This window comes from Hemicordylus capensis, chromosome 3, assembly GCF_027244095.1.
Source record: "Hemicordylus capensis ecotype Gifberg chromosome 3, rHemCap1.1.pri, whole genome shotgun sequence".
Classification (NCBI taxonomy): domain Eukaryota; kingdom Metazoa; phylum Chordata; class Lepidosauria; order Squamata; family Cordylidae; genus Hemicordylus; species Hemicordylus capensis.
In genome coordinates, this window is record NC_069659.1 from 113,380,532 (window position 1) to 113,393,377 (window position 12,846).

Below are 12,846 nucleotides of genomic sequence, written 5' to 3' on the forward strand. Positions count from 1 at the left end.
ACCCAAATCCCAACATAGCCCCAGGGGCTCTTCCACCAGGCCAGTCTTGACACAACTGAGGGGCACAAGCAAATAGCTGTGTAAGTCCTTTCCCTTCCTCGACAATAGTACAACCCAAAAGCAAATCACCTCATCAGACTGAGGATGATTTATCTCTAGGCCTCCAGCCAAGAAGCAAAGGACATGGTACCACTCATCATCATCATCAGGGGAACAGGTTTGCCCTGACCTCAAGAGGCCCTTCTAATTCTGGGCCTCTGATGCTGGTGGTTCAGCCCCCACTGACATTGCTCCTCTTGAGGTATCAGAGCCAGAACCAGACTCCACTCTTAATCACACTACATCGGCAAGGGAGGAGGGTGAGCTCTCTGAGGAAGATACAGCCAAGCCTACTAGCCCCATTTCCTGTCTTTTTGATCTAGGAGATTTTGAAATTTTTTGGAAGGGCAAGAAGGGCATTAATGCTTCTTCTCCCCACACTGATGCACCAGACACAGAGGGAGCCAGCATGGTGTAGTGATTAGAGTGCTGGACTAGGACCAGGGAGACCAGAGTTCAAATCCCCATTCAGCCATAAAAACTAGCTGGGTGACTCTGGGCCAGTCACTTCTCTCTCAGCCTCACCTACTTCACAGGGTTGTTGTGAAAGAAACTCAAGTATGTAGTACACCATTCTGGGCTCATTGGAAGAAGAGCGGGATATAAATGTAATAATAATAATAATAATAATAATTAATAATAGACTCTTCCTCTTTGGCACAGGAGGTCTTTTTACTTTTTTTATTTTATTTTTTACATTTATATCCTGTTTTTCCTCTGAGGAGCTCAGAGCGGTGTACATGGTTATTTTTATCCTCACAACAACCCTGTGAGGTAGATTAGGCATGCAGCATGCATGAGTCGCACGTGCATCGTGCATGTGTTGCGCCCACGCAGACGTTACTTCCAGCCGAGAACGGGTGAAGGAGCGGCAGGGAGGTACGCTGCTGCCCCCATATACTTTTTAAAAAATGGAACACCAGCGGGAGAAGAGCGGCAGGGGAGTAAGTGCACCCTCCCCCGCCCTTAAAGAGCCACCCGCCAGCGTCAAACCCCAGCTCTGCAGTTCCAAACACACCACTACTCCCTGGCAGAGCGTATAGATGCTCACATGTCCCCCATGCCTATTATATCCCCCCACCGCCTTAATAGCCATGGCAAAGCTGCACTCCAAGGGAGTGGAGTTAATTCTAGTGGCCCCCTATTGGCCCAGGAAACTGTGGTTCTCTGATTTTCTGACTCTCTCCACTGTCAGCATCCGGAACATCTTTCTCAGGGTCCTCTGCTCCATCCAGACCCAGACTGGTTAGAGTTCTGCACCTTCAGCCTCCTCCTTAGTCCTTAAACTCAAACACTCAATGTATCCTTCCCTTTATCCTCCCATTTTTCACTTCCTAGGAGGGGCCTCTAACATAGCCTCTCTCCCAATCCACAGATTTCTTCCTGGAACCTCAGTAAGGTCCTTAATGCTCTCATCCATACTCCATTTGAGCCCTTATGCTCTATCTCTTTGAAGCTTCTTTCTTGCAAGTTCCTGTTCCTTTTTGCCATAACTTTAGCCTTCAGGGTCTCTGAGCTTGTGGCCCTTTTGGTTAGAAAAGGTTTTGGCATTTTCCAGCTGGATGCAGTACTCCTTAAATCCGACTCTGCCTTCCTCTCCAAGGTCATCTCCACCTTTCACCAGTCTCAGGACATTATCCTTTTGCTTGTCTCCAGTGTATCCTAAGGAGTGACTCTGGCACAAGTTAGACGTTTGCAGAGCACTGTGTGCAAACATATGCAGAGCTAAAGAGTTTCAAAAGTTGGATTCTCTCTTTGTCTCATTTTACCACATATCCCTGGGCTCCAGGGTATCAAAGGTCACCTTTGCACTCTGGATGCTGGCATGTGTCACCTTGGCATATCAAGCCTTATCCCTTCCCATCCCACATTCCATCACGGCCCATTCCATGGGCAGCACTTCCACCTCAGCGGCTTTCTCTACACATGTCCCACTGTCTGAAATCTGCAGAGCTGCCACCTAGTCCTCCATCTCACCCTTCATTAAGCATTATAGGATAAATGCTTTCCACTTAGTACAAGCTGCCTTCAGGCGAGCAGTGATCCAGCAGGTAGTTACAGTCTGATCCACTCCTTTCCTAGCGGTACCACTCTGGTATGTCCCATTGTTGGGAATAATGACCTCAAACACTGTGTGATAAAGAAATGTTGGACTTGGCATGAATGGTTCTTTCCTCACAGTGGACAGAGGTCATCCAGCCCACCTGTGGATCAGTTCACTCCAGATATCTTATTTCTTTATGGGGTTTTCCTCATTGCCTGTCCATGTCTCCTTTTCACCATACATCTGTAACACACTTTTTTTTTTTTTGGCGGGGGGGCGGGGCGCTGTAACAGTCTGGGAACCGGGAGGGTCCTGCTCCTGCTGGGTAAGGAGGCCAGATCAGTTACCTGCCTGGTTTACCTGAAATCTTCCTTTGGAGCAAATAGGAGCATAACCCATCATTGGGAATGATGACCTCCCTACACTGTGAAGGAACAACCATTCATGGTAAGTCCAATGTTTCTTTTTATCTTTCTTCTGGAATATATTTTCTGTATGTTTAGACTTCCTCTACTCTCTAAAAGTCACCTCAAGGCTAGTCTTTCGCTTATCATGCTTGCACACTGTAAGAGATGTCAGCTTAGCACTGCTGGGCAAATGCTGTGCCAGCAGATTCTAAGCTTAAAAGTGAATCAGATTCTAAGCTCAGAAGTTCTTGAGAGTAATATTGTGGTGTGTTCCGCAGCACAACTTTATTTCAAACAGCTATATTTTAATTAACGTCTTGTTTGCTTTTTAAGCGGGGGTGGGGGGAGCATCTGTGTAGATTCTTATCTGTGGCAGAATCTTGGAGAGATCATGCAACTTGCTTTTTTGTCTAAACTGCAGAGCCCCTAATCAAGTCATTAAACAGTATTGGCCACTGAATACTTGCATCTGAGATATAACAAACTTTGTATAATATATATTTCAACTAATCTTTTCCCGTTTCCTCTTTGAATTATTATTTGAAAAAGTAGCAGCATAATTTCAGCTGACATTGATTCTGTCTTTCCGCAAATATGTTTTTCTAGTGTCTTCATTTTGGCAATTTTATGGTGTGACATTGAGAACATTGTCAAGGATCTGCACTTGGAGACCAAGCTACTGTCATCCATGCTATGGTAGCTTCCATATTAGACTGTTGTAACATGCTGTATGTGGAGCTTCCTTTTAAAGAGTCTGAAAACCTAAGCTGGCACAGAATGCTTCTGCCTATTTGCCAACAATGGAGTTTTTAAAAGATCATCTGTTTTAGAGATACTTTTTAATGCCTTTTAAAACTCCAGCTTATATCTGATGTGTGTTTAATTTTTTAAAATTCAGTTTTAATCAGGTCTATTTTAGTTGATTTATTCTATATTGGTCAGTGTTTTATCTGTTTATTGTTTTGCTATTAACCAAACAGTATTGCACTAAAGGGGCAGGATTTACTGTAAATAACAAATGTGAGCTGGTGAGAACCAACTAGGCCAGTTCTGAAATGTTGGCCAGTATGTTTCTCAACCTAATTCATAGTGCTTGTCTGACCTTTAAAGCCCTGTGTGGTCTAAGCTCTGACCATCTTGGAAAATGCTTTTTCCAATACAAGCACACAACCTCCCAAACAGTTCTTGTGATAAAGCACTACCACAAGTGCCATATTTCTGGAAACTGAGATTATTTTCTACAAAGCACACAACCTTTTTGGTTGTGGCTCCAGAGCTGTGGAATACTGACCTTTTAAGAAGTCTGTCTGTATTATTCTTTGGCCATGTTTCAGACACATTATTGTTATACCAGGCATCAGGGGTTTAACTGGAAGTGTAACTTTATTGTTTTGGTTCAATGTGTCTACAGTTGCATCTGTGTTAACTTTTTGAATTGTATAGCATGTAAATTAGGTCTGTGCAAAATCAGTTTGGTGAAACCAAAGTGGTCCAATTTTGCCTAGATCAGAGGGGTTTGGAGAGAGTCTGAATCCAAACTTGCACAGCCTAGTTTGGGTCAGACTTCTCTAACTTCTCTAATCAGAGCATTTCTGAGCTGCAAATGGTGGCAGAAGTATGCTTCTCCCTAGCCCTCCCGATTGTGTTGAGTTTTTTAAAAGCCACCTTCTGGCTTCTCTCTGCCAGCATGCCCATTCAGTTTTAAATTTTTTAAAAGTATTTAGTAAGTAAGTTTATTTCCTATTTAAAAGTGAATGTGGAAGGTGCTTTGGTGTTGCATCACTTCCCATTGGGCTCTCTCCTGTTATATCACTTTCCCTGAGATTCTCAAGACATGACATAACTTTTCTTCTGCGTACTCTGTGAGTGTAATTTCCAGGTTACTTTAAAAAAAAAATTTAGAATAAAAGCCTGATATTTAAGTAGTTGATTCTAATTAAATACACAGAGTACAACTATCCTTATCTGCTTGTGTCCCAGCTTTAAGAGCTCCCCAGCTAGCATGTTGTTGGTTGTTGTTTTTTGAAAATTTTCTTTCCTCATAGACTCCTATGGGGATTTTTAACCGATTTTACCAACCTGATTTTACTGAAACCAACCTTTATAAGAGCCCAAAATGACCCGAACCACCATTTCTGGTTTCAGGACGGATTGTACCCCATCCTATTTTTCTAGTCATGCACAGGCCTGATGTAAATCAACTTGGGATTATCTGTGTCAAAAAAGAGAGAAATGTGATAAATAAAAATATAACAGTGTCTTTTTTTGCGGGGGTGGGGTGGGGTGGAAGTTAATACTGTATAAGTAGCAGCACATTTCAAAAGGAAGAGGGTGTTGCTTGCTTGGTACAGTAAAGCAGCCAGTGAAGATCTTGCAAGAGCAAAAGGAGCAAAAATGTTACTTGGTGTTGGTGGGGGTGGGGGTGGGGGGGTAGGGGTTGGATGGACTTGGCTCACCCTTGTCTTTGAGTCCTAGAGCATTGTCCCTCTTTCTTTTCTTTTTTAAAAAGTAGACTCTGTTGTAAAAGTTGTAGGAACAGGGATAAGAGACTGCGGGGAAAAATAAGAATTTCATCTGTGAAGGAGATTTAACAACCTCAAAATCAAAGCTTTTAATATATCTTAACAGATGGGAGTGAGAGTGTGGGGATTCTCATACTAAGTTTAGCATGGACCATAAGAGGGACATAGAGGACAGCTGTAGGAACCACCTGTAGTGTGAGAAGCAACATTCACAGTGATGCAGATATCTGATTTTTGTTTATTTATGAATCAGCTCTTGCTCAGCCTCCATTCTACAGAGAAACCCCACCTTGTGTGAGTACTTGCCACCTAGTGCTTGTGCTATATAGTACTCCTGCAAGGAAGAACCTTTGCCAGTTCCCTTACTCCAGCTCCCTAAACTTCTAAAAATCTGCTACTGAGGGTTTTCAGGGGCAGATTTTTTTGGCCAGCGGCGGGCAGAAGGCCAGAGAGATGGGATTGGCAAAATACAACAACACCTGTGTCCTTCTTGCAAGCAAGTGTGAAAGTGATGTGTGAGCAGAATTTTTTTTATTTATTTTATACTTAACATATTTTTATACTGCCCAAAACTTGCGTCTCTGAGCAGTTTGCAACCCAACTGAATGCAACCCAACTGAATTTCAACTTGTAATAGTTTATTCTACCTTGTGTATGTTGTTAGCATTTTGTAGCACTTTCCATGCGTACCAGTACTTTGTAGTTAGTTAGCTCATTTATTTATTTATTTAGCGCATTTTTATACTTCCCCAACCCAAGGTCTCAGGGCAGTTCACAACAAATAAAAACAAAACATTAAAATCAATTAAATATTAAAAACAGTTTAAAATAAATCAATAAATACTCCAAAATTTTAAAAGTTACAGAGTTAAAAAGCTAAAAGGCCTGGGTAAGTGTCTTTAGACACTTTTTAAAAGTCGCTAGAGATGGGGAGACTCTTATTCCCACGGGAAGCACATTCCAAAGTCTCAGGGCGACAACTGAGAAGGCCTGTCCCTGGGTGGCCACTAGACGACATGAAGGTAGCCACAGACGAGCCTCCCCTGATGTATGCAGTGGACGATTTATGCCCCCACTCTGTTTTTAAATATTGGCAGAACCCAAAGAACTATTGTAGAGATTCCTGAAAATGTGGGCATGCCCAGTGGGAAATATTGACTTGGTTTTTTTCTTTTGAATAGTGGGCCCCACATATCATGTCACAAACTGCCCTCCATAGTCCCCTCTATTTCAAAAGCTGCTTGTAATGAAGCATAAGGAACTACTGTTTGGATGTGTGGAAGTAGCTGTGAAGTTCTTTGGGTCCTGATCACTGTTGTTTTTACTATTCTTGTACACTGCTTTGCTTGTTTTTATAGAAAAGCATTTCAATTTTGCATGAGCTTTCAATTATTCAAAAGTTGTGTTAATTGTTTTTCCTGAATAATTGTGGGTATGTTTGTTGTAGGGGAAAACAACCTTGTTACACGTACTGAAAAATTGTGGAAGTCTTTAATTTTCTTAAATTAACAAGAATTTCTGTACCTCTGTTTGCTTAGAAAATGTCTTAAAAGGGTGATAATTTATTTTCAGTTGTCAACTTTTCATCTCTACTCATGTTTCCATTCTTTTTTGATTTATTTTTTTAAAATTAGGCCAGGTGATCATCTTTATAGCTGAAACTTATAGTAACAAAGCGTATGCAGTGGGAGTAAAGCAAAATGATTAATATTTCTTTGTAGTCGTTATTATAGCTCTTGGGACAAGATTTTTTTTTTTTAAACAACCGCTTAGGAGTGCACAAAGGTTTGGGTATGCCCAGTGAGAAATTTGATATTTTTTTGTAGCAGCAGATACTGCATCACAAACCACTTCTGAAACTTAACTCTGTTTCTGAGTAGTTACGGTGGGTTTACTTTACTACACAAGAAATGTGAATCAGTGCATGCAGTTGACCAGTTTGTGAGACTCTTTGGATCTAGGCCTTGGGCTAATAAATTTATGTAGAAAGGAATTTCATCATATATTAGTTGTTGTTTTTTAAAGGCACACTTGCAAATTTATGCACTTGATATTTTCACGTTCTTTTGATCCCATTGTCTGCATGTAGTACAATCATTGTATTTTTTTTAACTTTAAGATTCATGAATGAGATAAAATTCATTTAATAAGACATGCAATACATTTGAAAACTAAAATGAAAACATTTAGAAGAAATATTTATTTACAATGAATATTCTGAAGATGTAGTGGGTGCACATTCCATTGATTGCGGTGAAGCTCAGGACATAAGGTTGTCCTCTAACCATCTGTATACCCTAACCGTGCCCAAATATAGGAAATTTTTATGGTGGCTCGATTTAATTGTTTACCTACTGCTGTCACGGAAGGTCATTAAAAACAAAATCCCCTTTGACCTGAGACTGTGTTCCTATGGGCAAAGGTATGTTGAAACTGTTGAGCATGTTTTGTTAGAATGTGCACATTACAATGATATTAGATGTAAATTTCTGAAACCCCTGTTGACTCCGTTTCAGGGGAGGAACAGAGGTTTGTATGTTGCTTCTCTTCTTGCCGGATATGATAAAGTACCGTAGTAACAATAAGTACAGCCAGATACCTTATTCACTAGAAGAAGACAATTGCTTGAACTGAAGAGACAGTATAAATTCCAGGGGTCTGTGGCGAATCTCTCATGTCACTAATTGTATTTTGTACTACTTGATTATTGTATTATGGTCTGTTGACTAATAAAGGAATCTGACATTCCATTGCTTTGAATGTCAGCCACCTACAAGGCAGTAAGTCATCCTGAATGTACACTAACTTACTTTTTAGTAAATGTGTAAAGGATTGTGGTGTTGGTTTTGAACATTGAGCACAATTATACAATGAACAAAAACATCTGCTTCAAGCATGTTGAACATTTATTCTCTTTAATAATGGTCAGTAACAGCAAGGAAGAACTGAACTGAGTAGCTGCTTGTTAACATTTAAGTAGCACATGAAGATTATGAAATATTTGGTATATATTGGCATTTTTGCTTGCCCGCTACCAGCCAGAGAACAAAGGACTGGCTGGGTGCTTTCTTTCTTTCTGTCTCTTGCTCCGAATGAGAGAAAGAAAGAAAACAAAACAAGCAGCCAACAGGAAAGGCCAGGAAGAAGCAGGAGAGGGGTTGTGCACCCACGTCCAGGTGCTGGCCATGCATTCTGTGGCTGGTAAACACAGCAGTGGATGGAGGGGCCACCAATGCAAGCCTGTACTTGGGCTGCTGGCAAGTGCACTCTGCCCCTGATCCACTTGTCTTCCTTATGTCTCTTTAGATAGTGAGCCTACAGGACAAGGACCTCTCTTGCTCTTCTCTTTGTAAAGCACCTCACACATGTATGGTAGGTGATGCATTATGTTAAAATAGAGGGAAGTTTTATTCCTGACTCTGTTTGCTGTATTTGTTTGATACTTTATTCAGATTCTATATGCCAGGTATTTATGAATGCTTTAAAACATCCAATGAAATGTGTGTGTTTTTAATTTAAATTTGTTGACAATTTAGATATTTTATAAAGGCATGTGTTGTGTGCCTTGATGGATAGATGCCTCTAAAGTAGCTGACGTATCAAAAATTTGCTAAATGAAATTTATTCTAAAAATCATCCACATTTTCCAAAATACTGTAGTTTAAATTGTGTATAGTTAGTGAAGATCCATATTCTTCCTACCTCAGACGTAGCAACAGTGATAATTAATGGGGAGCTATCCATATGAGTTGGATGCGGATTCACATGCTCAAACTAAATCCAGTCAAGTCAGAAGTGTGTTGAACTGCAGATCCAGGCAATAAAGCTTCAGGCTCTTATGGATGCACTCTCCTTGGAAAAACAAAATTCACAGTTCTTAGGGATGCTTCTGGAGCTGATCTTGTTCGGGGATTACCAGCTTAGGTTGGTGTGCCAAGCATGCCCATTTTTGGAAAATGTGGATCTAGCCATGGTCATATATGCCTAAATTAAATCCAAGACTGATTACCAGTGTTTGAGGAGCATCAAAACTCCACCTAGCAAAAAATGTAGTGGCAACCTTTCTGACTGGCGAGTTGTTTTTTAAAGCATTTGACTCCTGCTTTATACAAACTTGAATGTAACTGGCTGCTGATTCATTTCCAGGCCCAATTCAAAATGCTGCTCATTACATTCAAAGTCCTGTACAGTTTGGGACAAGGATACCTAAAGCAGAGTTTCCTTCCCGTACGATCTTGCCCATCCACTGATCTTTATGCATATCCTGCCACCATCTGGTTGGTGAGAATGTGAAAATTGCCTTCCTTGTGAAATCCAGGATGTGGAATTACATCTGCTCGCTTTCTAGACTTCCAGTTTAGGCTGAAACTTTTGTTGTTTGTGTTTTGGCAGGCCTTTGGCCTGACCACTGTGAGAATGTTTTTCTTCACTTCTCCTGGTTGTCATTGCTGTGTTTCTGTATACCTTGTAATTACTTTGTGTCAGTCATTCTAATTAATTTTGTTAGCCACGTTGAGTACTCATGTGGAGAAGAGAAGCAGGATCACCTAATAAATTCATAATGCAAGTATATTGCCCTTTTATAATATTTTTAATTCCCCTGCCATTCTCACAGTTTGGGTTCCTCTCACCTGTGTGCACATCATGACACCTTGAGCACATGTTTTAATGGCTACAATTACATGTAAGGAATGTCATTTTATGGACAGATATAGCAAGTCATTTGAAAACACGTAACTAATAGCATTTGTAAAGTGTAAATTAGTAAAGTGCAGTGTGTACTGTGTGACAGTATACAAAAGGGAAAGTACTAATCAATATTTCAAATACACCTTGAAAAGAACCTTTATAAATGTTCCAAATACTTAATAAGCACTGTCTTGATGGATTTTGGATTTTTAAAAAGCATAAGCTAGACTATTCATTTTCCTCCTGCCCCAATTTTGATATGTGTTGACATGTTACATAGGAAGCTGCCATATACTGAGTCAGACCATTGGTCCATCTAGCTTCGTATTGTCTACACAGACTGGCAGCAGCTTCTCCAAGTTTGCAGACAGGAGTCTCTCTCAGCCCTATCTTGGAGATGCCAGGGAGGGAACTTGGAACCTTATACTGGTCAATGACTGAAATAAAGAATCTGTCTTTCTATCTAGCCCAGAGCGACTCCATCCCTTAAGGGGAATATCTTACAGTGCTCACACTTCTAGTCTCCCATTCATATGCAACCAGGGCAGACCCTGCTTAGCTAAGGGGACAAGTCATGCTTGCTACCACAAGACAAGCTCTCCTCCCTGTTGCTGTTTAACCTGGCTTTGGAGCCTAGAGGCATGTAAACAGTTAACTGACTATGTTCTGCACATCTGGAGTATTTGCTGTCCTTCACTGAATGTCCTTTACACTGCCTCCTGGCAGAACATTCTATCGGAATTACTCAGAGCCATCTTGTGGTGTTTGTATGTGTAATAAGTTATATGACAGGGTCTTTGTTAATTTCAGTGTCTCTGCTCTAAGACAGTAAGGCATCTTTTCAGTATGCTTTAGATACAAGTTATTCTTTTGAAAACCTTCAAAAAAGAAAATTTCACATCCTCCCTATTTATTCCATTGTTAGTTTGTTAATTATATTTATATACTGCTCTATACAGAACCTCTGTGCAGCCAACAACAATTAAAACCTTAAATCATATAAAACAGATTAAAATAACCACCAATAAAACTTTAAAACAGTATAAACTGCTAAAACTGGTGGGCTTTCAAAAGTTGCTTTACAACAGTTGCATAGCTGCTTTTATAGTTAGAGGACTTGATCATGGGGACAGGATAATCAAGTTTTTCTCTCCCCGCCCCCATTCTGACATCCATTGAAATATTTTTAAAACTCTGCTGCTTAAACATGCCTTCACCAGCTTTTATTTTGTTGCCCTTATCACATTCCTCTCTCTTCTCCTAGTATATATCCTCCTTGAACTGTGATGCTAGAGTCCAAACACAGTATTTCAAATGAGTCTTGACAGCACTGAAGAAAATAATTTTTCAAATCTTTAAATTATGGCTTGGGTCATAAGGAGTCTGTGGTGACCAAATTTATCTAACAGCCATCTTTTGTTCCTCATGGCACGCTGCTCAGGGGGCCCCTGACCTTTGGGGAGACTTCTCTCATGGAAGTGACTTGCTGCAATAACAACATGAATTAAAATTGTACTAGTTTTTTGCACTGCAGCATCCTCTTGTACTTAAATGACATGTTAATACCCTGAGCCTTAAAAATTGTGTTGCTTCAGATCATGCACCATGATTATTTGGAAAAGTTACACATCAGAATAATGTGTCTTGATTGGCTATTATGTAAGCAAAGAAATAATATTCTTACTTTTTGGGAAAAGGTAATATTCTTGAAACCCCAAAAGGATTTCACACAGAAGGTGGCAAAGGTGAGGTTGAACAGCCTAGGACAACTTCCCATGTCAAGAGGCCTTTCCTTGCCCAGAAAAGAAATTCAAGATTCTGTGCTGGTATGGGTGCAACCTTTGGCAGGACTGCACAATCTTGGCCCTCCTGCTGTTGTTGGACTAGAGCTCCCATCATCACCAGTCACAGCGGCCAGTAGTCAAGGATGATGAGAGTTCTAGTCCAGCCACAGCTTGAAGGCCAAGGTTGTACAGCCCTGACCAAAGGGAACAATCGGAATGTGTTAAGCTGTCTTAGACTGTTAGGCCATTGACCCATCTAGCATTAGTGCTGTCTGCTCTTGACAACAGCTTTCCAAAGTGGTGGCCCTGCTTGATATCTTGAGAGCCTTTGACTTGGAAATGTCAGGGATTGTACGTCTACCACTGAGCCCCGGATGGAAGCAAAACTTAGAAAAGCCAAATCAACAGCTTCAGCTGTTTCAGAGGTTTAAACTTACTGCTTTGTTCTCGCTAACTCTTTTTCTCTGAAGAGAAGTCTCTTTTTAACTACCTTTAATCAACTTATAACTACCTACCTAAACAAATAATAGTAATGCAAGCTCAACAGTTAGCATCCAGACTAAGTGGGAGAGCCCTTACACTTGCATGCAGAGGGGAGGGTGGTTTTCGGCAGTGCCTCTTTTACTCTGCAGCTGCTTGTGCCTCTTGAAAATATATCCCTGAGGGTCCCCTAACTCCTAGGGACCTATTTTCAGGAGTCTCAGGCAGCTGCAGAGGAAAGAGGGGATCACCAAAAATCATCCCTCCATTTGTGTGTGAAAGCATTCAGTTCTGTTTGTTTAATTAAAGCTTTTATATGCTGCTTTTCAACAAAAACTTCACAAAGTTGCTTACATGGAGACTTGAAGGGAGTACTCAGCCTACAAAAAATGTTAGAATGCATACACATAGCAGGGTACTTAGTCCTTGGAGTTGAGTTTAATACCTACAAGTAGCTTATTGAGTTTCTATGAACCCATTTAATTTAGTTTTGAGTTTCCACCAAGGGAAATGCATTTGAATTGCCATCAATACCATGAAGCTTTCTGAATCTGTAATTATTATGCTCATAATCAGACTTAACATTTTATGAGTTGCCTGCAACTTTTTTTTTTTTTTGCTGATCGTATTACGTATCCTAGAATATTAGGCAAAAATAATATAACTGCATTAGTAATAGTCTGGAGTGTTTTGCAATTGAAAAAGCATGACCAATGTCTACAAATGCACTTGCTACTGGTAGGAGGCATATTTTTAATCTGGTGGGGAGTAACAACTTGTGTCCTGGCAAAAGCCAGGTTGGTTTCTGGGGCTGCCCTAAG

General features: G+C 40.5%; 1 protein-coding gene across 13 annotated transcripts in view; it reads left to right on the forward strand.

The window, feature by feature from the left end:
• Nucleotides 1-12,846, forward strand: part of MAP7D2 (MAP7 domain containing 2) — a 106,555-nt gene that overhangs the window by 30,120 nt on the left and 63,589 nt on the right. For 3 of the 13 annotated variants that reach the window (XM_053305119.1, XM_053305123.1, XM_053305128.1), the window contains exon 2: nucleotides 8,379-8,444. The exons of the other annotated variants lie outside the window; for them this stretch is intronic. In XM_053305119.1, the coding sequence (XP_053161094.1) occupies nucleotides 8,438-8,444 (7 nt within the window). In that variant the 5' untranslated portion in view covers nucleotides 8,379-8,437. The remainder of the gene's footprint in view (nucleotides 1-8,378; nucleotides 8,445-12,846) is intronic. 13 annotated transcript variants of the gene reach the window in all.